At 20.4% G+C, this 23,240-nt stretch overlaps 6 protein-coding genes across 6 annotated transcripts, besides 63 other annotated features; all 6 read left to right on the top strand.

Moving 5' to 3' along the window:
* Nucleotides 1-123: 123 nt before the first annotated feature.
* Nucleotides 124-206: a sequence feature (AT_rich).
* A 180-nt stretch (nucleotides 207-386) lies between these two features.
* Nucleotides 387-430: a sequence feature (AT_rich).
* A 69-nt stretch (nucleotides 431-499) lies between these two features.
* Nucleotides 500-531: a sequence feature (AT_rich).
* Nucleotides 532-1,298: 767 nt separating this feature from the next.
* Nucleotides 1,299-1,340: a sequence feature (AT_rich).
* Nucleotides 1,341-1,408: 68 nt separating this feature from the next.
* On the top strand, nucleotides 1,409-4,738 carry CMU_004460 (peptidase M16 inactive domain-containing protein; the record flags this gene model as incomplete). Its single annotated transcript, XM_002142910.1, has 1 exon — nucleotides 1,409-4,738. One exon carries the CDS (start codon nucleotides 1,409-1,411, stop codon nucleotides 4,736-4,738), a length of 3,330 nt encoding a protein of 1,109 aa, XP_002142946.1.
* Nucleotides 1,593-1,613: a sequence feature (AT_rich).
* Nucleotides 2,341-2,377: a sequence feature (AT_rich).
* Nucleotides 2,592-2,614: a sequence feature (AT_rich).
* Nucleotides 3,100-3,131: a sequence feature (AT_rich).
* Nucleotides 3,413-3,490: a sequence feature (AT_rich).
* Nucleotides 3,675-3,739: a sequence feature (AT_rich).
* Nucleotides 4,739-4,824: 86 nt separating the features above from the next.
* Nucleotides 4,825-5,030: a sequence feature (AT_rich).
* A 53-nt stretch (nucleotides 5,031-5,083) lies between these two features.
* Nucleotides 5,084-5,114: a sequence feature (AT_rich).
* A 41-nt stretch (nucleotides 5,115-5,155) lies between these two features.
* Nucleotides 5,156-5,307: a microsatellite.
* Nucleotides 5,308-5,311: 4 nt separating this feature from the next.
* Nucleotides 5,312-5,362: a sequence feature (AT_rich).
* Nucleotides 5,363-5,420: 58 nt separating this feature from the next.
* Nucleotides 5,421-5,518: a sequence feature (AT_rich).
* Nucleotides 5,519-5,797: 279 nt separating this feature from the next.
* Nucleotides 5,798-5,919: a sequence feature (AT_rich).
* A 147-nt stretch (nucleotides 5,920-6,066) lies between these two features.
* Nucleotides 6,067-6,117: a sequence feature (AT_rich).
* Nucleotides 6,090-9,455, top strand: CMU_004450 (peptidase M16 inactive domain-containing protein; the record flags this gene model as incomplete). Its single annotated transcript, XM_002142909.1, has 1 exon — nucleotides 6,090-9,455. One exon carries the CDS (start codon nucleotides 6,090-6,092, stop codon nucleotides 9,453-9,455), a length of 3,366 nt encoding a protein of 1,121 aa, XP_002142945.1.
* Nucleotides 8,152-8,180: a sequence feature (AT_rich).
* Nucleotides 8,251-8,295: a sequence feature (AT_rich).
* Nucleotides 9,445-9,510: a sequence feature (AT_rich).
* Nucleotides 9,511-9,670: 160 nt separating this feature from the next.
* Nucleotides 9,671-9,698: a microsatellite.
* Nucleotides 9,699-10,355: 657 nt separating this feature from the next.
* CMU_004440 (uncharacterized protein) lies at nucleotides 10,356-11,886 on the top strand (the record flags this gene model as incomplete). The annotated part of the gene is made up of 2 exons (XM_002142908.1): nucleotides 10,356-11,370; nucleotides 11,456-11,886. The coding sequence occupies 2 exons, from the start codon at nucleotides 10,356-10,358 to the stop codon at nucleotides 11,884-11,886; spliced, it is 1,446 nt and encodes a 481-aa protein (XP_002142944.1).
* A 4-nt stretch (nucleotides 11,887-11,890) lies between these two features.
* Nucleotides 11,891-11,925: a sequence feature (AT_rich).
* Nucleotides 11,926-11,938: 13 nt separating this feature from the next.
* Nucleotides 11,939-11,966: a sequence feature (AT_rich).
* A 27-nt stretch (nucleotides 11,967-11,993) lies between these two features.
* Nucleotides 11,994-12,022: a sequence feature (AT_rich).
* A 193-nt stretch (nucleotides 12,023-12,215) lies between these two features.
* Nucleotides 12,216-12,290: a sequence feature (AT_rich).
* Nucleotides 12,291-12,299: 9 nt separating this feature from the next.
* Nucleotides 12,300-13,946, top strand: CMU_004430 (uncharacterized protein; the record flags this gene model as incomplete). The annotated part of the gene is made up of 1 exon (XM_002142907.1): nucleotides 12,300-13,946. The coding sequence occupies one exon, from the start codon at nucleotides 12,300-12,302 to the stop codon at nucleotides 13,944-13,946; it is 1,647 nt and encodes a 548-aa protein (XP_002142943.1).
* A 252-nt stretch (nucleotides 13,947-14,198) lies between these two features.
* Nucleotides 14,199-14,292: a sequence feature (AT_rich).
* A 184-nt stretch (nucleotides 14,293-14,476) lies between these two features.
* Nucleotides 14,477-14,679: a sequence feature (AT_rich).
* A 26-nt stretch (nucleotides 14,680-14,705) lies between these two features.
* Nucleotides 14,706-14,740: a sequence feature (AT_rich).
* Nucleotides 14,741-14,786: 46 nt separating this feature from the next.
* Nucleotides 14,787-14,882: a sequence feature (AT_rich).
* A 90-nt stretch (nucleotides 14,883-14,972) lies between these two features.
* Nucleotides 14,973-15,023: a sequence feature (AT_rich).
* A 101-nt stretch (nucleotides 15,024-15,124) lies between these two features.
* Nucleotides 15,125-15,383: a sequence feature (AT_rich).
* Nucleotides 15,384-15,533: 150 nt separating this feature from the next.
* Nucleotides 15,534-15,561: a sequence feature (AT_rich).
* A 105-nt stretch (nucleotides 15,562-15,666) lies between these two features.
* Nucleotides 15,667-15,717: a sequence feature (AT_rich).
* Nucleotides 15,718-15,751: 34 nt separating this feature from the next.
* Nucleotides 15,752-15,798: a sequence feature (AT_rich).
* Nucleotides 15,799-15,811: 13 nt separating this feature from the next.
* On the top strand, nucleotides 15,812-16,666 carry CMU_004420 (uncharacterized protein; the record flags this gene model as incomplete). The annotated part of the gene is made up of 1 exon (XM_002142906.1): nucleotides 15,812-16,666. One exon carries the CDS (start codon nucleotides 15,812-15,814, stop codon nucleotides 16,664-16,666), a length of 855 nt encoding a protein of 284 aa, XP_002142942.1.
* Nucleotides 16,356-16,383: a sequence feature (AT_rich).
* Nucleotides 16,667-16,970: 304 nt separating the features above from the next.
* Nucleotides 16,971-17,036: a sequence feature (AT_rich).
* A 157-nt stretch (nucleotides 17,037-17,193) lies between these two features.
* Nucleotides 17,194-17,269: a sequence feature (AT_rich).
* An 84-nt stretch (nucleotides 17,270-17,353) lies between these two features.
* Nucleotides 17,354-17,598: a sequence feature (AT_rich).
* Nucleotides 17,599-17,667: 69 nt separating this feature from the next.
* Nucleotides 17,668-17,774: a sequence feature (AT_rich).
* Nucleotides 17,775-17,806: 32 nt separating this feature from the next.
* Nucleotides 17,807-17,844: a sequence feature (AT_rich).
* Nucleotides 17,845-17,882: 38 nt separating this feature from the next.
* Nucleotides 17,883-17,925: a sequence feature (AT_rich).
* Nucleotides 17,926-18,026: 101 nt separating this feature from the next.
* Nucleotides 18,027-18,076: a sequence feature (AT_rich).
* Nucleotides 18,077-18,086: 10 nt separating this feature from the next.
* Nucleotides 18,087-18,260: a sequence feature (AT_rich).
* A 78-nt stretch (nucleotides 18,261-18,338) lies between these two features.
* Nucleotides 18,339-18,395: a sequence feature (AT_rich).
* A 104-nt stretch (nucleotides 18,396-18,499) lies between these two features.
* Nucleotides 18,500-18,527: a sequence feature (AT_rich).
* An 18-nt stretch (nucleotides 18,528-18,545) lies between these two features.
* Nucleotides 18,546-18,569: a sequence feature (AT_rich).
* Nucleotides 18,570-18,674: 105 nt separating this feature from the next.
* Nucleotides 18,675-18,944: a sequence feature (AT_rich).
* Nucleotides 18,945-18,982: 38 nt separating this feature from the next.
* Nucleotides 18,983-19,031: a sequence feature (AT_rich).
* Nucleotides 19,032-19,191: 160 nt separating this feature from the next.
* Nucleotides 19,192-19,219: a sequence feature (AT_rich).
* Nucleotides 19,220-19,282: 63 nt separating this feature from the next.
* Nucleotides 19,283-19,364: a sequence feature (AT_rich).
* A 14-nt stretch (nucleotides 19,365-19,378) lies between these two features.
* Nucleotides 19,379-19,467: a microsatellite.
* A 22-nt stretch (nucleotides 19,468-19,489) lies between these two features.
* Nucleotides 19,490-19,523: a sequence feature (AT_rich).
* A 200-nt stretch (nucleotides 19,524-19,723) lies between these two features.
* Nucleotides 19,724-19,747: a sequence feature (AT_rich).
* Nucleotides 19,748-19,839: a microsatellite.
* A 50-nt stretch (nucleotides 19,840-19,889) lies between these two features.
* Nucleotides 19,890-19,911: a sequence feature (AT_rich).
* Nucleotides 19,912-20,079: 168 nt separating this feature from the next.
* Nucleotides 20,080-20,134: a sequence feature (AT_rich).
* Nucleotides 20,135-20,244: 110 nt separating this feature from the next.
* Nucleotides 20,245-20,544: a sequence feature (AT_rich).
* Nucleotides 20,545-20,611: 67 nt separating this feature from the next.
* Nucleotides 20,612-20,894: a sequence feature (AT_rich).
* Nucleotides 20,895-20,941: 47 nt separating this feature from the next.
* Nucleotides 20,942-21,024: a sequence feature (AT_rich).
* Nucleotides 21,025-21,167: 143 nt separating this feature from the next.
* Nucleotides 21,168-21,454: a sequence feature (AT_rich).
* A 140-nt stretch (nucleotides 21,455-21,594) lies between these two features.
* Nucleotides 21,595-21,638: a sequence feature (AT_rich).
* Nucleotides 21,639-22,025: 387 nt separating this feature from the next.
* CMU_004410 (insulinase, putative) lies at nucleotides 22,026-23,240 on the top strand (the record flags this gene model as incomplete). Its single annotated transcript, XM_002142905.1, has 1 exon — nucleotides 22,026-23,240. A coding segment is annotated over one exon (1,215 nt), but the record flags the coding sequence as incomplete, so codon positions are not given.
* Nucleotides 22,106-22,155: a sequence feature (AT_rich).
* Nucleotides 22,764-22,871: a sequence feature (AT_rich).

The following is a 23,240-nucleotide window of genomic DNA, read 5'->3' as shown; positions in this document are numbered from 1 at the left end:
AATAAAAGATATATATTCCATATCCTTTGAAATATCTTTATTATCATTATATTCAATATTTAATATTTGAAATATTCCATAAACTAATATAAATGTTGATAACCATTTAGATAATTTGTGTACTATTAATAAAAACATTTCTAAATTTTAAGTATCTTACAAATTAATCAAATAATAAAATTTTACAATATTAAAAAGAAAAAAAAGGTCCAATTTCTAATTAAGTGCAATTATAGTGGAATTATATTTAATACAAGTATATTCAAATTATTCAAATGAGAGTAATTTATCCATGTGTCCATATATTCGAATAAAAATGGGTGCAATATTCATATGTGCATAAACACGGGTACAAGTGTTATAAAAATAAAATATCACACAAAATCTTATTATTTATTAAGTAATATTAAATTTTTTTATAAATTTTATTGGATGTTAATAAAAATTGTCTATATTTATAATGAAGTCATCTCTTCTCATTTAACAATATGAGTCCTACTAAATAAATTCTTAATAATATAAAATATTATTCCGATTTCTTAGATTAATCTCCATACTTTATTATAAATTCTTGTTATATTATAAAGATTATGATAGGCTTATTATAAGTACAAAGAGCTAATATACTTGTTTATAGGGTATATTTGTATAGTATTATACTAAGGCGGTAAATATTGCATGTGTACGTATTTGCATCGTGTCTACATAATTAGGCAGTAACATGGAGACATTTTATTAGATCAAAATTTTGTCTTTATTGACCTTTTATCAATATACATTTAATAAACTAATTGTATAGTATTATAACATAACGTATTTATTAGTCTTATTATTTAAATGTTTAATATAACTTGCTAATGTAAGTTTTTAACTTATAATTCTTAATACTAATTAGTTTTATAATTGACTATTCATATATCAAATATTTAGAGTACTTCACTACTATTGTTTGTTGTTTAATTTTGTCTAATAAATAGATAAATATTTCAAAATAAAAAGGGGAATTATTTTATATTAGAACTTTTCATTATAAAACTAAGATTTATTTATAAGACCTGTTTCAGGTATTTATTTGTCTTAAGTATCTTGAAAAAAAAAAAAGGAAAATCCTCTAATAAAATATTTAGTGACATATTAATAAACAAAATCATTAAAATATATTCTAAAAAGCAAAATTGAGTACTTATATAGAATTAATATAAGAATGACCAGTTTAAGAATATTATTGTCAAATATAATAAACTATCATGCTATAAGCCGCTTTAGTAGCTTCCGTAATATTTAAATTTTCAGACTTGATTAAATATTGAATATTAGTTAATAAAATAAAATTAATATATCCTGACATTTTCACTAATAGAGAGGGTCTTATTATATCAAAAAGAATGTATAATATTTGTTTATAAAGATGGTTTCTTTAAATTTATTGAAAGTCTTTGTAATAATATTAATGTCGGTATATTTATATATATATACATTACCAAATCTTATAGATTTACGAAATTCTAAAGATAAGATTTTAGAAAATGATGAATTCCTGAATAATGAAGAATCAATTAATTTAAAAGAAGTAAATTCAAGTAGAATTGAAGATAAATATTTTATAAAATTTTGTGGAGATTCATCTAAATATCGTTTTTTAACTTTAAAAAATAATTTGAAGGTTTATCTTATATCAAATAAAGAATTTAAAACTAGTGAGGTATCTTTAGGAGTTTATTTAGAAAATGTATCAAGACTTGAACATATACCAGGATTGTCATATTTATTATCACAAGTAATATTTATTGAATATACTTCTAAATCTAAGTTCCTAACTTTTTTATTAAAGAATAATGGTAAAATGAATTCTTTTTCTCGTTCTAAACATACAAGATTTGAGTTTAAAATTAATTCAGGGAGTTTAATTAGATCACTTGAAATATTTTCCAGTTATTTAATTAAAGCCAAATTTACTGAATCATCAATTCTCAATATACTTAATGATACAAGATATTTTATAAAAGTAGAAGATCAAGTAGATTTTGAGGTTCTACAACTACTTTATAATATTATATATGATGAAATAAATAAGAAAATAAGTCAATTTCCCATTAATGATATAAGTAGGGTTAACTTAATGTTTGCTGGTACTGATGTTTATATTGAGTTGTTAAAATTTTATTATACTTATTATAAGGCAGATTTTATGACAATATGTATTACATCAGATAAAGATTTGGATGAACTTGAATTTTATGTTGATAGAATATTTTCAAATATTCCAAGTAAAATAAATGAATTATCTGATAATTTTTTGATTGAATATTCAAGTTTAGATCTTAATGAATATTCACTTACTTTAAATAATTATAAATATGAAATTGATTATTTAATTGGAAAGATTATTCAACTAACTCCTATAAAATCAAAATTAAATATGTTAACTTTAGTATTTCCAATTCCAAACAATTTACCTGATAATCAATATAGTTCATTAAAACTAATAGTTTTTTTATTAACACAATCGGGTCAAAAAAGTTTTTCTAAGAAGATGAAATTAAAATATAATATTTTGAATATTGCTGCAAAATTTTTTTATGGTAGAGGTGAAAATAATTATTTTATATTAAAAGTATCTTTAGATTCTAAATCCAGAATATTGAAGATAATGGAATCTTTTTTTTCTATAATAGAAATGATAAAAAGTATGAAGATTGATGATATAGATATGAAACAAATAAGATCTCAAAGAATATTAAATAGTATTGAATATTTTCGGAATAGAGAATTTCGTGGACTTTCAGCTAAAGTTGTTTATTCTTCTATCAATAACAATATTCCCCAAAATCATATAATGAAATATGTATTGTTAACTGATATGAGTCAATTATATATTAGAGAAGTAACAAAATATATTTCACCTGAAAATATGATCTTAATATTAACTAGATCTAGAATAAATTCTATTCCAATTAATGCATTATTAGGAAGAGAAGTAAATCAAGAATATAATAAATATTTCAATGATAAATTAGAAAATTTGAATATGGAACTCAATAATCACAAATATTTTAGAAAATTAAATGATTTTGTTCGATACTATATAGATGATATTCCATTATATATCATTTTAAATTTAAAAAATATAACAGAAGACCATGCGAAGAATTTAAGAATTGATTTAATGAATCTTAATAAAATAAGATATCCTATTGATTTAAATATACATACAAAATATGTGGCTAAGCAAGATTATCCTGAAAGTTTATATAATATTTTAGTATCAAATTTAAATCATTCAAGTAATGTTCTTATTGACAAACAACATATTTCAAAATTTTCAAAAACAGTATATTATTTACCAGGTAAACCAAGTGAACTTTCTTTAAATATACGAGCAAGTTTAACAATAAAATATGTACCAGTAGACATTATTAAAAATATATTTGAAAGTGTTAATATATCTAAATTAATTACAATATCTTATATAATACAAAATATATTTATTGATTATACTGATTCATTGTATAAAGAAAATATAAGATGTAATAATTATAAAACATTATATGATTTAAGTAATATTGACTTTGGTATTAATATTCATATAAAGAATTATGCATCAATATTTCCAATAATATACAAAGAATTATGTAAAAGCTTATTAAAAATATTTGATTTTATCAATGAATGTGATTTAAATACTTATAAAAAAAAATTTGAATTAGTTATATATAATTTAAAGACTATATATAATAATGATTTAGCATCCCAAAATATTTTTGAATTTTTCAATATTGAGACCCTTGATACTAAATCATTAATATCTGAAGTTAGAATATTAAGAAAATATGATATTTTAAAATTTGCTGAACTATTAATAAAATATGGAGTTTTGGAGGGTCTAATTATTGGTAATTGTAACCCATTACAAATAAATTCATATCTAAATGATTTTTGGAATTTTCTTCATCTTAATCGAAATTTTAATATTAATCTAGATCATGATATTAATTTACATTATCAAATTTTTCCTAAAAATAATACTATTGCTTCTAAGATTCAAGAATCCTTGAATATGATACATCTACCTGATTCATATAAAAAGTGCTATTATTTTATTAGAAGTAAGTCTAAAACAATTACAAATGAATTTATTTTTCAAATTCACAGTGGATATTATAAATCTAATAAAAGTGCACTCAATAAACTTATAATTAATCTTATTAATAAGAGAGCATTTACAAAGTTATTTAAAGGTCAGATCTCTTTGAGATTATCTATATACTTAGATATATTTTCATCTTCATTAGAAACATTTAATATTGTAATCTATTCAAGTTTTAATACACTTGTATATATTTTAAAATTTATGAATCAATTTATCCAAGTTATATTTTCAACTAATTCTCCAGTCATTTCTTTAAAAGAATTTGAAAAAGCTAAAAAAAGAACTATCAGATTTTTAGAGAGCAATAGAACTACTAATGAATTAATGGATTTGTATTATCCAAAAATTATTAATAATGTATATCCATTAGATTGGTTACAATTAGAAATTGTTTATTTAAAGAATCTAACATTTGACGAGTTTGTCAAGGAATGGGAAGAATTTATCAAATTACCTCAATTTATACTTGCAGTACATAGAGATAACTCATACAAAACAAAATTAGATACTATATCCAAATTGAAACCATTTGAATTTAGACAATTAAATTCTATTGATGAACTTCTAACTAATTATAATCTTAGTTAATAATGAGATTTTAATAAGTAATTCAAATATTCCTTATAGATAATAAAGAAGCAAAAATATCCTGGGAAATTTCTAAATTTCATCAGAAAATTAAAAAAAAATTATTTATATTAAATTAATTATTAAAAGTTACTACAATATTAATATTTACTGTTATCTGCTTTTAAAAAACTTATATATGAATAATCAATATATTGTAGATATAAAATGAAATGTAAATTTTTTTTATTATTTAGTCAAATTATATTTAGTATTATTATTATTATAATTAAATATAAATTTATTAATTATTCCCCCTTTCTTTTTTCTTTTTAATAACTCTAATTTACATGCTACATACTAAGCTATTATATAAAACTTTTTTATTAAAAAAAAAGTCGTTATTTACTTTACTAATTATTATCAGTGATCTAGAGAAGTATAATATTCTATAGATATTTTATAAGTATATATATATTAGATAAAATTTTATTAATAATAAGATTTATATTATATAAGGGAATATTATAGGTATTATCACGAAATATACTAGTTATAATGTAAAATATAAAGTTATTTAATAAATACAAATACAAATTTTTAATAAATTCAAAAATTTTATATTAAATTGTTTCTATAATAATAGTAGAAGAATAGCTTGCTCAAGTTAACATAAACTTAATTGATAATTATTAACACTTCCAAAATTATATATACACATATAATTTAATTAGAGTAATTTTAATTAAAATAATAAATACAGTAAATTTCTTAAAATAAATTGAATCTTAATAATATTTACTGAAGACAGGCTATTAAAATAAAGGTACTAATAATATTACGAAGTATTTTTATTAAATATCTTCTTTTCTTTACAATAGAATTATTTAAGCTATTATATTTATGTTTAGTGCTTAAATTTGGGTTTAGTTGGATTTCTATAGTGTAATTAGGTATATTCTTGTAAAAAGTGAATTTTTAGATTCAGTGATACTAAAAATTATTAGCGCCTTATATTAATACTAATTTCACATTTATAGTATTAACTAACAATAGAGAAAATACCGCGCCAATCACGTGTTAATATTATTAAAATAAATTATTTTAGAATGTATATAATTACCATATATTACTAAATATAAAAGGTTTTAACTATATTTAAATAATTACTTAGAATTTTTTTTATTATGATAAAATTAATTGGTGCTATTATTTTTAATATAATTAGATATATCTATAAAGTGGGTACCATATCATTCCCGTGGGGCAGATAACGCCTAATATAATATTAATGTGGACAACTAATTTGCATGTTCCCAACCTAAAAGATAAAGATACTTTTATTTGACTTAATATTTGTATTTATTTAATTATGGATATAATTTTTAATTGTATATTTAGGGGACTTCTTTTTTTGTGGATACTATCTCTTTATTTAGATGTATTTATATATGATTCCAATAATACATTGAATAGTTTTAAAGTTAGTTTTGTAGAGGCTACTCATTCTTTAAATGGAGTAATAAAATATCCAAGAGATTATCCTAATAGCAGCATAGTAAATTCTATTGGTGATAGAGAATTTATTAAACCTTTTGGAGATTTTGCTAAATATCGTTTTGTTACATTAAGAAATAAGATGCAAGTATTTTTAGTTTCAAATCCGAATTATAATAATTCTTTTGTAACCATGGGTGTTCGTGTAGGTAGTTATATGGATCCAAAGGAAATGTCAGGATTATCTACTTTATTGAAAGATGTATTAATGGCTGATGAGAGTGAAGTGGAAGATCAAGATAAATTTATAAATTATTTGTTAGATAATAATGGTTTATATGAAGATAAGATAAATTACTTAAATACAGAATATACTTTTACAATTCAATCTAAAAAATTAGAGAATGCGTTGAAATTATTTAGTAACCTGTTTAAATTTCCTAAATTTAAAGAGACTACAGTTCAAAATCAGATAAACCATTCAGAATTATTTAAAAGAAGTGATAATGATAAAGAATATAAATTAGAAAATCTTTTAAATACTCTTGCAACTCAATATAAAGGACAGAATGAGACATTTTTTTCACATTATGAATATCTTAAACAATTGAATAATAAAGATGATAATCTTTATTTGGAATTAGTTAAATTTTATAAAGAGAACTATAGTGCTAATTTGATGGTATTATGTATCATATCAGATGATTCTCTTGATAAGCTTGAAAGTTATGCTGTAAAATTATTTACAGATATTCCAAATTTAAATCAAACTTGGATAAATAGTTATGATATATTTTATGGAAATAATCATCCATATAGTAATTTAACTCAAAAGATTATTGAGATGAAAAGTATAGATAGTGATATTAATGAATTATCTATATTTTTCCCAATAGATAATCAAGATGGTAATTGGAGATATAAATTTGCAAATTATATTTCATTTTTACTTACTTCTTCAGGAAATCATGATTTAAGATCTAAATTAATTTCTAGAGGGTGGGTTACCAAATTTACAACAGAAGTTAGAAAAAATTCTAATGGAGTTACAAATTTTGTTATAATGATTCAATTACCTCATAAAGGTGATAATAATATATTGAGGATTCTTGAGGCTTTATTTTCGACTTTTGAAGTGATTCGAATATATCCAATGGATGATTTAATATGGGAACATATTCGAGTTGCAACCGAAGTTACATTCCAAAATAAATTAAGTTTAAAAGGTAAAATGAGAGCAAGTGATATTACTCAGACTTATATGGATACAGGCTGTTCACCAGAAAAAGTTTTACAAGCTCCTTTTAGTATGAGTTATGTAGATTATGTGGAATTTCATAAATTTTTGGACTTTTTTATCCCTAAAAATATGTTTTTAGTTTTATCTAACTCAAAGTTTAGTAAAAGTGGAAGTTCTTTATTATTAAGTAATAATTCATTATATGAAGGTATTTGGGGAAGTATTGCTAGACATTTTAGAATATTTGGAATGTCAATAGGAAATTTATTTATAAAAAAGAAAGTAGGGATTTTTCCTTTCTTCAATATACAACCCTATATTCATACTGAATATTTAGTTGATGAAATTCCAGAAAGGATTATAAATAATCTTAGTGATATAACAGATTCACCAGCAAAAAAATTACTTAAGATTGAATTAGGTCCAGATTTTTTGGGAAATTTAGATTTAACTTTACATACTGTAAATATTACAAAACAAGATCATCCTATTCTTTTATCAGATATTTTGGCTAAATATATATCAATAGAAGAAAAGGTTGGAAAAAATTCTTCTGAATATGATTCAATAAAATCTGGAAATTTAACAGCTATAGATATATCTCCATTTGCTTCAAATATATATTACATGCCTAGTGGTAGTAGAAATCCATATATTTATGCTAAAATTAATTTTGATTTTGAAAAAGTTGATTTAGATATTAAAAATATTAAATTTAGTAATATTCCAAGATTAATTGTACTAAACTATTTATTTCAGCATGCATTCTATGCATATATTAGGCCAGTATTACGTGATTATATTATTTTAAATGAATATAAAACTATTTATGATATTAATACAATGAAACTTGGTATTAGATTTGATATATTTGAATATTCTTCTGCCTTTCCAAATATATTTAATGAATTAGTTAAGTCATTGGCTAATCCTCATGATTTTATAAAATCTTCATATATTTCACTAGCTAAAAGAGATTTTAAATTAATGATTCAGAAATTGGCTAATCAAAGTAGTAAACATATCTCTATTTCTATTATATCACAAGTTTTGTCTAAAGATCCTCTTACTTTTGATATGTTAATTAAAGAAGAACGAAGTATTAAATATATAGACATTTTAGAATATGTAATGGTTTTGCTTAAATATGCATCACTTAAAGGTATTGTTATAGGTAATTGTACACCTATACAAGTAAATTATTATTTAAATAGATTCTCTACATTACTTAATAATAATATTTATACAACAAATCCTGGTATAACTGAACATCTTAAATATATAGGACCAACAAAATCTAAAATAATTAATATGATGTATTTACCATCTTCTCATCATTTTACTTATGTATTTGAAAAAAGTAAGTATGGTTCTAATCAAGTTAATGTCATTCTTCAATTAGGTCCCAATAATGTAGAGAATAATGCAATAAATGCCTTAATCAAACAAATAGAGTTTCATGAAGCTTTTGTTCAATATGTATCAAATAATTCGTCATATATTACATTATTTGATTATTCTAGTATTTATGCATCATCAATATGTACCTATAATTTTGTTTTTATGTCTAATGTGTATAATATTAAGGAAATTGTCAATATTATTCAGGGATTCTTTGATAAATTCTTAGTTGAATTATCCCCACTTGTTGAGTTAAAGAAATATAAAAAAGCAAAATATTCTACAATAGCAAATCTTTCAAATTTTGAGAGACAAACTTTGGGGGCAATGAAACTTCATTATGTTCCAATTATTGAAAATAATAGCCCAGTTAATTGGCAAAAAATGGAAACCAGTTATCTTGAAAAATTATCTCAAGATGAATTTTTGGAAGTATGGAAAAAATTTATTAATTCCCCAAGATTAATGGTTGCTATTCAAATAGATAACATTAATAATAAATCAATGAAGGAAATTTCTGAATTTACACCTCCAGGTTACAGAAAATTAACAAACAATAGTGAACTATTTGATTTATTTAAAGATAGACAATATAATTAAAAATATAATATTATAATTTAAAGTGATGTTTTTATTATTAAATATGTAATATTTTGAAGTGAAGTATTTCCTTTTTGTTACCAGGTAAATTAAGTTGGTTTATAAGATGTATTGTATTGATTTATGTTCTTAATTTAATCTTATGAAGTTCTTAGTTTTTATCTCTAAAATCTAAATATTTAAAGTGTTTCACTGGCTATATCAATTTTCTTAACATTTATTTATTTAGTTATTTAATTATTTTCAGTTTAATGATAAGTAATACTGTTACTTGTAAATGTACTTTGTCGTAATATATTATTGTTTTCATCTCTTCTTTAAGTATACATATATTTGTTAATTATCATATACTTCTGATTGTTCTAATCATTTCTTATATTTATATATTTAGTGTTAAGTCTCATATATCATATTAAAGGATAATTAAGTCAGACAACACATATAACTTAAGAATACTGTTCAAATATTTTGTTTCTGAAATGAAATAACTATATCTTTGTTATATTCCGTTGATTTTCTTAAAATCATAAAATATAGATTAGGTACTCTTGTATATATTTGATTATACACGACTTGGATCTATCCTCTAAATTGAATACTATATTATTTAGAGAATCAAAAAATTAGATATTTATCATATATATAACAATTGATGTTATTTGACTGTATTGTTAATCTTTAATTATTCTAATTTGAAGTTTCATAATAAAACAATACTCATGTAATGTTAAGAAATAAAATTTAATCGAGCACTGCTTTATTATATAGGACAAAATGAAGAACTTGTATTTTCAATATCTTTATTTCCCACGAGTTACTTAGATTATAGAGACAATCTAGTACAGTTATCATTTTGAACTTAACTGATATTTATTACTCTACTATTTTGTTATTGTGGTTATGAGAATCTTACATTTATTCAATCTTGCTAATATTTTATATCATATTTATGTAACTTGTGATTTCCAACACATTGAAATATTATATAAAGTTTCTTGTGTAAGAATAGTCTTTGGAGATCATTTCTACCACAGTGAATGGGATAAAGTTATAGTTGGAGATAATGAAACTACCAATTATTCTAGTAGAAAAGATAGAAGACAAGGAACTCGTAATATATTGCGTGGTATATCTAAATATTTTTCTAACGTATTCAGGAAATCAAAAGTATCTTCTCCTAAGAAGAGACGACATAGTGAATATAATCTCTTGAGTAAAATAGATTTAAATGTCGATAATGTTCTAGATGAAGTTGGAGTATCTATACCACAGCCTGAACATGATTTGGGAACTAATGATATTGAAATAAATATAGATGGGAATTTGTTAATAACGCTAAGAGAACAATTATTAATTGCAGAAGATATAGTGTCAAATTCAAAGTATGAACTACAGACAAGTAAATATTGTTCTATTGATACATGGGAAATTTTACAAACAACTATTCGTAACTCATTAACTACAAATGTTAGAATTAAAGCTGAAATTTCTTTAGTAAAGAGAATAATTGCAACTGAATCTAGTGAAGTATTTAATAGAATATTGCTAAACAAATACAATTTGATGTCAAGTGAATTAATTGATTTTTTAACTAATGAACAACTTTTATTAGAACAAGCTATACAGAGTATGAGTTCCCAGTTGAAGGAATGTATCTCATATAAATTAGAAGATAAAAGGAGAACATATATATATAAGAATAATCCTAATTTACCAAGCACTACATGTTCTGAAGATGATTTTTGGGATTCAAAGTCAAAATATATGTATTCTCAAGTAGAATATGCATTAAATTTAGGAGCTATTAATAATTTGCGGAGTTTATTAAAATATAATGAATGTAATACTCAAGAAAAAGAAATTAATCATTGTACTATTTGCAGGGAAGTTCTATCTATTTTGGTGGAATATTCGAGTTTAATAAATAATGATTATATTCTACTTAAAGATCTTAGAAATTACATACTTGAATGTGGAAATTGGCTTAATTTATCTTTAAGGAGATAGATTATCAAGAAGACCCGCAGGTTATTTTCATAATAAAACATTTGGTTTATTATATGATCAACCAGATCAACCAGATCAAACAGAACAAACAGATCAGAAATATAAAGATATTGCAAGTTCAGAATTGTCTGAATTAGATAAAATTAATCCAGAAATTGTAGAAAAAGGAATTTTGTTTTATGATGAAAGTAGATTTAAAAAAGATGAATTATTAGATGAAAAAAGGAGTCGGATAATGACTAAAATTCAGAAATTGGATGAGTTAATCGAGAAAATTGATTCTAAAGAATTGTATTTTTGTGATAAATCCTGTAAAAGAAAAGATAATTGTTTTTTTTGTAGGAGGAGACGTTCTATAAATAAGAGAAGGGCCAAATATAAAATATTTACATTAAAAGATGAATTGTGTAAGTTAGATATTTAGCAACTTTTTTAAATAATGGAATTTTTTAAAAATATTTTAGTTTAAGCATTGGATATATTACTTTTTTAAATAAATAAATTGTGAGCACCTTAAAGTTATTCAGAGTGATAAATTTTTTTTTATAAATTTAAATTTTGGTTTTCTACGAAATGAGTTATGAAATTATTAAATAAGTTTAGATAACTATTAAAGAGTAAATTTCAATATTTGACTTTATTGATTGAGATAATAATAATCCGTTGTAAATGCATAAGCAATGAAAGTTAATACTGATTACTATGATGTGTGATGAAGTATCTTTGGGTGTAAATCTTGAATAGTTACATCTCATATATATAAATTATTTTTTAATAGAAGAAAAAGAGATGTTTAACTTTTATAATAATAATAAAAGTTTAAAATTACTTATAGTTATGTTTATTAGTGTAGCTGTTCTATATAAAGATTTGAAATATGATGAACTAAGTATTGACTACAAACCTTTTAAAAATTATCTTGTATATTCTAGTTTAGAAATGAAGACTAAGAAGTATAAAACAAAAAGAATTAAAGGGACTTATAAAGGGACTAGTGGAGTGAAGACTCACAAACTCAAGCGTATACCAAATGAAAAGAAAAAGCACTATCCTAAAAGATTACTAAAGTTTATATATAATAAGGTACTTAGAAAGAATAAGAGTCATAATGGAGCTAGTAAAAAAAATAAAGTTAGTAGAGATGTTGATGTTTTAGTCCAAAAAGCCCCAGATTCATGTGAAAGTGAAGTTAATGAATTAAATAAAATTTTGCAAGATAGTTGTGGAACTCCAGATATATCTTCAGAATTAACTAAAATTGAGAAATCAATTTCTGAAGAAGAATGTACACCAGAATTATTAAATTATTTAAGAGACTTCATTGTATTATTATTTAGTAGAAGAACAGTACTAGAAAATATTGTAGATGAAAATCAGCATACTTGTCAACATAATCATAGCAATAATTATTTATGTGACTTATGCAGCACTAAACAAAAACTATTAAAAGATTTACATGAGAGAAGGAATAATATATCCAGAGATATGGAAACTATACTCAAAATTATAAAGGAATGCATTCATATTATAAATAAATATGATATGATACACTACCAGTATAAGAAACATAATGGTATTAATGAGGAGAAATGTTCCAAAGATGATTTCATGAGACTTGTTAGGGAATATGAAGAATTAATTGTTCAGGAACATATTAACAGATGTTTTCATGATTATAATAAACAGAGTCTTGATAAATGTACAAAGTGTAAATCTGAAATGTTGGTTAGTAATATATGCAGAATATGCACCTCCATTAATAATTCAAAAAATAATCTTTACAAAGTGATAAATATTATTGAAATTGAAATTCAAGGAAAATTAACACAAATATTTCAATGTGAAAATTATCTGTTTAATTTAGTAAATAGAAATATATTAAGGACAGCTTCAGAAAGGCGTAATTGGCTGAAGGAGATATATAAAAGGCAGCTACAAGAAATTAAAGCAAATAATAAAACAAGTAATGAAGAGGCAAATAATGAAGTTTCATTAGGAAGTCAAAATATATCAGTAATAGGACAATTGACAAATTTTGGTATAAATGCTAGGAAATTTTTTTCTGATATTTCTTCAACATTCAAAGAAAAGGAAGAAGCTGAAAAAATTGTACTTGAAAATCAGCTTAAAGTAAAATTAGAATCAATAAGAAATAAGGCGGAGATTGAAGAGCAAAAACATATAAAAATAAATTCAGAATTGAAACAGGGAGTTTGTACTGAAGATAGTCTAAAAACTTTTTTAGAAAAAAAAGATAAATATTTGAAGTGTTTTAATAGCTCTTTAACTTCATTTATGCGTTGTAATATTAATTGCAATGACAAAAATTGTTATCTTTGTGAACAAGAAACTATTTCGAAAAGAAAGCGTTGTTTTTATAAACTTCAAGAAATTAAAGAAAAATTAATATTATGTCTCAAGATTAAGGGATGGACTCTAGAAGATATTGAAAAAGAGTTGAAAGATATATTAGATATAGAATAAAAGAATAAAGAAAATTGAAGTGTGGTAGAAAAAAGTTCAAGATATAGTGAAACAGAAAGAACATCAAGTACTGTTGAGCTAGAAGGTACTTATAAACTATTAGCATTGAAAATAGAACAAGTTAAGATATGATAAAGTATATAATCCACGTTAACTTAAAATATTTATATCCTACTTAATTATAAATGGAATTAATATAATTATATTACACTAATAGAATCAAAGTGGAATGTTTGAAGACCTAACTCGCTGTTTATTTTTAATAATATTAAATTCTTTTATATTATTAATATGATATTAATTATTGTACAATTATTTCCAATAATATTAAGATAATATATATTATCGGGTTTAATATACTATAAAATGATCAATTTATTAGATAATTGGCCATTATAATTAAAAATAGTATCTCTACTAATATATACTATAACAAATTATCTCAAAATTTTTATTATTAAGACTAGTACAAGAATATATTACTAACAATTACATTATTTTGTTTTGTTTGTTAACGTGATTATGTAAAGTATAAATAAGATTTTCATTATTTAATTATATTATAAATATAATGAATTACAAATATCTTGTAATATAAAATACTCTAAGCTATATTTATTTTATTATTCAATAATCATCCATTTATAGTAATATATATATATTGAGTGAACTAATATTTTATTTATAATAAATTATTTAAGAAAAATTTTGAATTAATAAAGTAAAATATTAACTATTAGACTTAAGAGGATACTTGTGAAAAATAATTTATTTTAAAAAATTTGTTTATAAATGTCCAGTGATTCCTACAGAATATATTTTCTAAGGAGTTTAAAAAGGTTTATATATATTTTATTTGAATATAATGATTGTTTTTAATATTTATTTATTGCAGAATGTATTATTTAGATAATATTTCATAAAATATTATATTTAGGATACTAAGTCATATCAATTAAGGATCTACTTTTTAGTTAATAATTAGTAAATTATACAAGTACATAAATAATATATGAACCTTGTATCAATATATTTATTATAAAATATAAAAAATAATTAAATAACTTAAATTAATATGAAGATATTACAAGAACTCAAATATTTTTTTTTTTCTTTTACTTTAAAACCTATTATTGAATAAAAGTTTTAGACAAATTTTCTTTTTTTTTAGATTACTCATAATAAATAATTTAAGTTCATATAATTAAAAATTATTTTCAAACTAATTAATATATCATTAGATATATAATCAGTATATATATACTCTAACTTATTAAAATGTTAGTTTCTCAAAAATTAATAAAAATATTAAAAGATCTTCATATTTTTAAGTATTTATTTTTTATTAGTTTTCAAGTTTTAATTTTATTATTATTAAAACAAAATATTAATAGATATTTATAGTCTATTAAATAATAACTACATAATATATTATTAGCCAATAAAATATAACAATACTAATGATTCCATATACATTTTTGGAAATAATATATTAAGAACATATTTAAAGACCTAAGTAGATAGCTAAATACAAATAATTAAAATTATATCAAATTAGTTATAAATCTACTTTTAATCACACACTACATATTAATTTTTTAAACATAAATTATTTGTTGAAATAAAAGTTTTGGAATTTTAAGATTAACTATATTAAAACAGACTATATTTAGATAATAAAACAAAATTATCAATTATTCTTGTCAGTATAATTATAGTGAATATTATGTATTACTTTTTTAAACAATTATATTATTTAATTTATAAATTACACCCAATAAATTGCGTAATTTGTGTGAACAAAGTAATAATTATATTTAATTAGAATATCTTTTTTTTTTGTAAAATTAATCATTTGGAGGAAGATGAAAATATATATATACACTTTATACTTAACTATAATTTCAATAATTACCCAACAAGTTAAATGTCAAACGACAGCTAATAATTTTACTGAATTGGTTTTAAGAAATCAAAGACAATATTGTAATATATATACCTCTTCTTTATATACAACTGAGAAAATACCTGAAAAAAATTATCAAGGTGAAACCAATAATATGAGAATTAAACCTAAAAAACCTAGAAAGAAAATTGTATATCCTGCGTTCTTTAGGAGTGAAAATAATGAAACTCCAGATACTAGTGACAGTAATCTTTTAATAAATAAGAATCTTAAACTTAGTGTTAAAGATAAAAATAAACTACAATCAAGAAAAGTGACATATCAAATATTACAACCATCAAAAAGTATAATAATGGAATGTAATCAAGCAAATCTACAAAGTTTATGGAATATATATGCTCAAACTGTTTTGGAAATACTTAAAATAAATGAGAGGATTTCTAAAATGTCAAATAAAGCGAAAGTAAAAAGACATATATTTAAGGTAAAATATGAACAAAGACAAATAAAAAAAGAAATTAAATTAAAAAACAATCTTCTAGATGATATTATGGATATGATGAGGCATTGTTTGCAAAAATTAATTGAAAAGTTAACATTAAGTGATATTTTAGAATATTGTAAAGGAATTCAACCTGAAAGTTGCTTAATGAGTGAAGTTAAGTCGAAATATTTAGATATTAAACTTATTGAGACTCAATTGAAAATGGAAGAAACTGTAAGCCAAATTTTGGAGAAAAAAAGAAAAAATTACTTGGAAGAAGTAACAGAAGAAGTAAACCTAAGGAACATAGTGAAAAACAAAAGCTTTTAATGAACAAATACCATTCAGTAATTTATACATTTTTAAGTTGTTCAGTTTATTTATTAGAAATTAAAGAATAGTTTTGTTCTTTAGGAAAGAAAATAAAGTGGGAACTCTTACTGTTGCATGGATACATGAATCAAATAGTCCAGATATTAAATCACAACTAAAATATGGAGATTTACGGACTTTATTAAAGTATGATAATTCAAATTTAATTTGACTATGAATTAAAATATTTAGATGTATTATTTTGAATAATATATTGATAATCAGAGTAATTATAAAAAGTGTTGTATCATTTATAATATGGTTATATTTTCTTAATTTACATGTTAATTTTATATTTTTTTAATTATAATGAAGTTATATTATTATAGTACCAAAATATCTATAATAAAGATAGTCATTATTGGAAAATTACAAGTGATCAGAATACAAGATGAGAAAAAATAACTATTAGTATTAATTTTTAGAATAAAATTTCGTTGAATTCTTTATTATGTGAAATCTACAAATTCATTCATTAGAATCAGTATTTATATGATAATAATGATATTATTCAGTTATAATTCATATCAATAATGTTAAAATAATAATTTTTTAAAAAAACTTTACCTAAATAGGTTCAAACTTTTTAATTATTCCTTTTACTTAACTGCTACCCTATTTTAAAGTTTTTAGTAATTGTGTATGAAAAATAATGTAAAATATTAAATTTAAAACTAAAATAAAACAATGAAATTGGAATTTAATTAATAAACTTATTAAGTGAAATTAATATTAATACTTTTAGTACAAGTATATTTGATATTAAGAATTAAACCTTATTAAGTATAATTGTAATATTTATTTTAAAGAGTAATATTTAAATTTTATTTTAAGTATTAATACATAAAAATTTTATAATATATAATACACTAAAATATTTTCATTAAATTCTCAAATATTTCAAGGTATTAATATATTATCTATTGACTTTTTTTTTCATTTATTCAAGATAATTAAGCTTTTTAAAAGTTAAATAAAGTGTTAAATTTTAAGTTTATTAACTTTAGAAGTATTAATTTAGTATTAGTATTAATATTATTTCAAAAACAAATATCTTTTTTTTTATGAAGTAAGATTGTTTAGTACATAACTATTATCATAAATTCATTATTCTATTATATTAATAAAAAAAAAATGGAAGTTATTTATCAGTAATATGATCATAAAAGTGGAGATATTTAAGAATAAATATTTTTTTAAATATAAGTTATATTTATGTATGTATTTCAGAGTACCTTTCTAGGTTTATTAATATTATACCATTATTTTTATTCAAATTTATGTATTCCTTTTCATTATTTGATCATTTATTATTGTGAAATTAACATTTAAATTAAGATTAAGATTTTTATAATGAATATATTATTAGTCAAAGGTCTATTATATAAAATTGAAATTGTAATTTTTATTAGGAATATATTTTGAATTAGAATATAATAGTAAAATAAATAATTTATAAGTAAAATTATTCAATATCATTCATTTTATAAATTAAAATATTTTAATATATTTCTAGTTTAATTTTTTTAAATATTATTTGTTATTTATAAAACTATTTGGTATATACTCAATATTATCAATAGATATTTTTTCCTAATAATATTTTGTTATTAGAGTATCATTAATTTCGTATAATTTAAAAAAAAGTTGATATTAAACTAATCAATAAATTTTTCATATTTTAAATCTTGTAAATAATCTATTGGATCTTTTTCTTTATTTAAAATTGACTCTTGATCAAAATTTCTCATAAATATATATGATTCAATATCTTAAAAAGATTTTAAAGACATTTTTAATTTAGATATTAATATTTTTTGTAGGTTCAAAAGATTTCATATTAATATTATTTATATTAAAACTATCTTCAATGTAAATTAGAAATTTTTCTAGGATATATTTTATCATATTGAGACTGTTTGATAATAAATAGACGAAATTATATTTTCAAACTTAATAAGACAAGAAAAAATTAAATTTTAATTTTTGTTTTTTTTTCTTTACATAAATGATTTAAAAAAAAATTATTAAATAAAATATTAATTATAATGATGAATTATTTCTTTTTATCACAGAATAGGTAATATTAATTAAAATATTATTTAGATTTTCTAAGTGAATCAATTTATTAAGATAATATGAATTTCTGTACTTTTTTTTTGTTATTTAATATATAAACATTTCATATCTATTTATAAAATATAATGTTTCATCATTTTATAAATTAATTAAAATTGGTAATATTTTCCATATTTATATTACAATATAAACGACTATAATTTAATAATGAATTTCTAATATATATATCTACATATTTATTTATGATTAGATTTATGTTCATTTTTTCTTTGTTCTAATCATTTATGTTCTGTAGTATATAATTGGATAATTTATCTGAATTTTTTTATTTATCAAGAAGTCATTATTAGATATAAAATTCATATCTAGAATTTGATTTGAATCATTTATATACCCAATTATCCTTAAAAATTTTCTAATTATAAATATAAAGTATCTTATAGTATAATTACTTATAATGATAACTTCTGATTTATATTTAAAAGTAACTTTTGCTAAATATATCTTAAATTTCATATTTATTAATTCATCTAATAATTTATCTCTTGTAATATTTTGTTTATTTAATATTTTAAAAGTAAACATTAAAGATAATTTATATTAATTTAAAATAAAATATTTAATTATTTATTAATTAGATTAAACAATCATATAATTTATTAAAATGTTAATTTATCAATATTATTTCAATGAGCAAACTTGTATAATATTAATATAAAATAACTAATTTTAATAACTCAAGCCCCTCAAGTAATAATTAATATTGGATTTAAAGGAACTTTTTGTTATAGTGAACAGGTAATTGAGTTAGAATTACAATTTTATATTTTGATAGATTATTTATAAATTCATATGAAATTTCATCTGAAATGATATCTTTAATATCATTAATATTAGGAAATATTAATCCAATATTTATTAAACTTTTCGGGATAGAAATATTATTAATTTAAATATAAATATATTAGATTTTAATATATTTGGTATTTTATTTATTACAATAAAATATTTATATTCATGTTGAATATTAAGTATATCAATTTAATTATATTTGAACAATCTTAAAAGTGAATTAAATAAAGTCAATAGGATACTTCTGTGGTTTTATTATTAAATAATATATAGTAAAATCTGTTGGTATATATTTATTATAAGATGATAATTTTATATCTATTCCATCTAATATTATAGATGAACTAATATGATATTATTTATTAATAAAACATTTAGGTATCACTTGTAAATTATATTTAGTTCCAAAATATTTCATGTTGTTCTTCATTAATTCCTTCATTATATTTTGTAATTAATTATTATTACTTCATTATTAAATATTTGATTATATTTCAAAGAATCAAAATTGGGTTTGCTTAAAATAATCAATATTATTTGGTTCTAATAAATACAAAATCTCTTCTATTATAATCATCCCTTATTTCTTATAATCAATAATTAACTTTAATTATTTAAAAAAATTAATAATATAAAATATCTTATTATTAAATAAAATAAAATAATCCTTAACTTCATTTGATAATGAAACAATTATTGAAAAATATAAAAATTCGAATTTACTCTATATACAACTAATTGTTAATTAATTAAATCATTCTATTGAATTTAATTATTCAAATGAAACAATTTTTTATTTAAATATATAATAAATATATCTCATATTCATTTAAACATATTTGTTAAGTTACTGAAAATATAATTGATAATATTATTTGATTATTAATATACTTAATTTATATTTATCTATAAATCTTAAATTCTTATTTTTAATATCTAAAAGATATTTCACTATAATATCATCAAGTCTACATAAATATTTAATCCTAATAATTGTAATTTTCATTATATTAGAATTATAATATATAAAATTTTATTAGTTCACTAATTATATTAATTCTTAATTCATCCTCTAAATATAAAATTTCCTTATTTTCAAATAAATAACTTATTATAAATATGATTTATATTTAATAAATATTTTACAAAATTAATCTAAATGTATTGTAAATATGAATTAATAATTAATTAACCCAAATTTATAAATAATTAGATTTAATTTACTATTTAAACAATAATACATATAAATTTAAATGACTTAAAGAAGTATTAAAATGTCCTAATGTACATCTTTTAAGTATGTATATTTTATAGTAAAAATAATATCTTTATTTTTTTCAGAATTAATTTGTTGTAGAATTAGAATATATTTTATTATTATTTAAGTATCAACCATAATCATGTTCACCTAAATATTTATGTATTCCAAAAAATATGTTTTAAATAGTAAAATAAACTAGGTATTGATTTCGGATGTATAAAATTTTCTATTTCAAAATTTAATATTGTCTTTTATCAAAACAACATGAATTTTTTATTTTTAGAAACTTATTTTTAAAAAAAAATTTATTAGTATCAATTTTGCAAATAAATATTGTCGTTTATAAATTTATTTTCATTATATATTTTTTTTCTTATTTACAAAATTATTCAAAAATATTTTGTAAATGATATTATTAAATTATTTGAATTTAACTAATTAGTTATATCTTTAAATTGATAATATTTTTGAATATTTGTAATGTTGACTTTTTTAAAAAAAACTTAATATTTAATACATACATAATAATATATATAGTAGTAAAATAATATAAACTTAGTTTAGTTTAAATTATGTAAATAATTCTATTAGATAATAATGGATCTAAAAAACTACATCTGATACTTTTAGTTGCAAGTTACGAGACACATATATATCGTATTAATTATATTGTAAGGCTACGTGTCTCATTTTCAATAAATAGATATTTTATTATTTTTAAATATAAGATTTTATTTTCTTTCCAAAAATAACACAGGGAACCTACTTTCTTAAGTTGAGGGTAATATATAAAACATGTTACAAATAAATTGTATAACTAAAAGTATGAAATTTAACTTTCTGAAAAAAGGATATATTGAATAAACAACGAATTTGCGATATTGAATATACTGATTAAGACATGTAAATAATTAGATGAGTTAATATACGTCCTCATTTTATCTATATTTCATGTAATTTATAGTAGGATAAAATAGTAAATTTCATTAATTATTGGATATACAGAAATTGAACACTTATTATTTTTAAGTTATAATTAGTTGATAACCTTAAATAGTATAATAAATTATTCATAAAATATTTCGAATGAGTTGATAAATATCAAAATATAGCAATAGGATTAAAATGAATTCAAATAAGGAAAATAATGATACTATTTACAGAATTGAAGATAATAATTTTTTAAAACCAATATCTGAAGATAGAAAATTTAGATTTATTAAATTAAAGAATAATATTGAATGTTTTTTAATTTCAGATAGTCAATCTCAAGAATCAGCTGCAGCTTTAAGTGTTGGGATAGGAAGTTCTATGGACCCAAAATCAATACCTGGTTTAGCTCACTTTTTAGAACATATATTATTTCTTGGAACAGATAAATTCCCAGATGAAAATCAATATTTTCGTTATTTAGTTGAACATGGAGGATATTCAAATGCTGAAACATATGATGATCAAGCAATATATTATTTTTCTGTAGAGCCTACATATTTAGAGGGTGCATTAGAACGTTTTAGTGAATTTTTTAAATCACCTAGATTTAATGAATCATGTTTAGATAGAGAATTAAATGCAATTGATAATGAATTTAAATTAAGACTTAATTCAGATATATGGCGTATAGAACAAGTTCAAAGGTATTTATCAAATTCAACTCATGTTTATAATAAATTTATTGTTGGTAATAAGGAAACTTTAGAAATAAATCCAAAATTAATGGGAATTAATGTACGTGATGAATTAATAAGATTTTATACAAATTATTATAGTTCTAATATAATGAAGCTTGCAATTATTGGAAATGAATCTTTATCTAAACTTGAAGATATTGTAATAAAATACTTTTCAGATATTAAAGATAAGAATATAAAATTTATAAATATAAATGAAACAAATCCATTAAATACATTAATTGGTTATTTATTAAGAATAAAATCTATTAATAATCAAAAAAAATTATCAATAATATTTCCAATAACTTATCAAATACCTTTAAATGAATATGATCCATCTCATTATATATCTGAGATGTTAAATAGTAAAACAGAAGATAGTTTATTTGAATATTTGAAATCAAAAAGATGGATTAATAAATTAATTGTTAATTGTTCATCTTATAAATCTGGTTTTTCATATCTTTCAATTGATACTAATTTAACGAATGAGAGTAAAGATAATTTAATTCCAATTATTAATGCAATATTTTATACTGTAAAATTATTAAAAGAATCAAGATTAGATATTAATTTCTTTAAACAATTACAACAAATTACAGATATTGATTTTAATTTTTCATCACAAAAATCTACTATATCATTAATTCATGATATAGTATATTAT

This window comes from Cryptosporidium muris, genomic scaffold, assembly GCF_000006515.1.
Source record: "Cryptosporidium muris RN66 scf_1106632373459 genomic scaffold, whole genome shotgun sequence".
NCBI lineage: Eukaryota > Apicomplexa > Conoidasida > Eucoccidiorida > Cryptosporidiidae > Cryptosporidium > Cryptosporidium muris.
The sequence above is the reverse complement of the archived record's forward strand: the minus strand, read 5'-3'. Positions and strand labels throughout refer to the sequence as shown.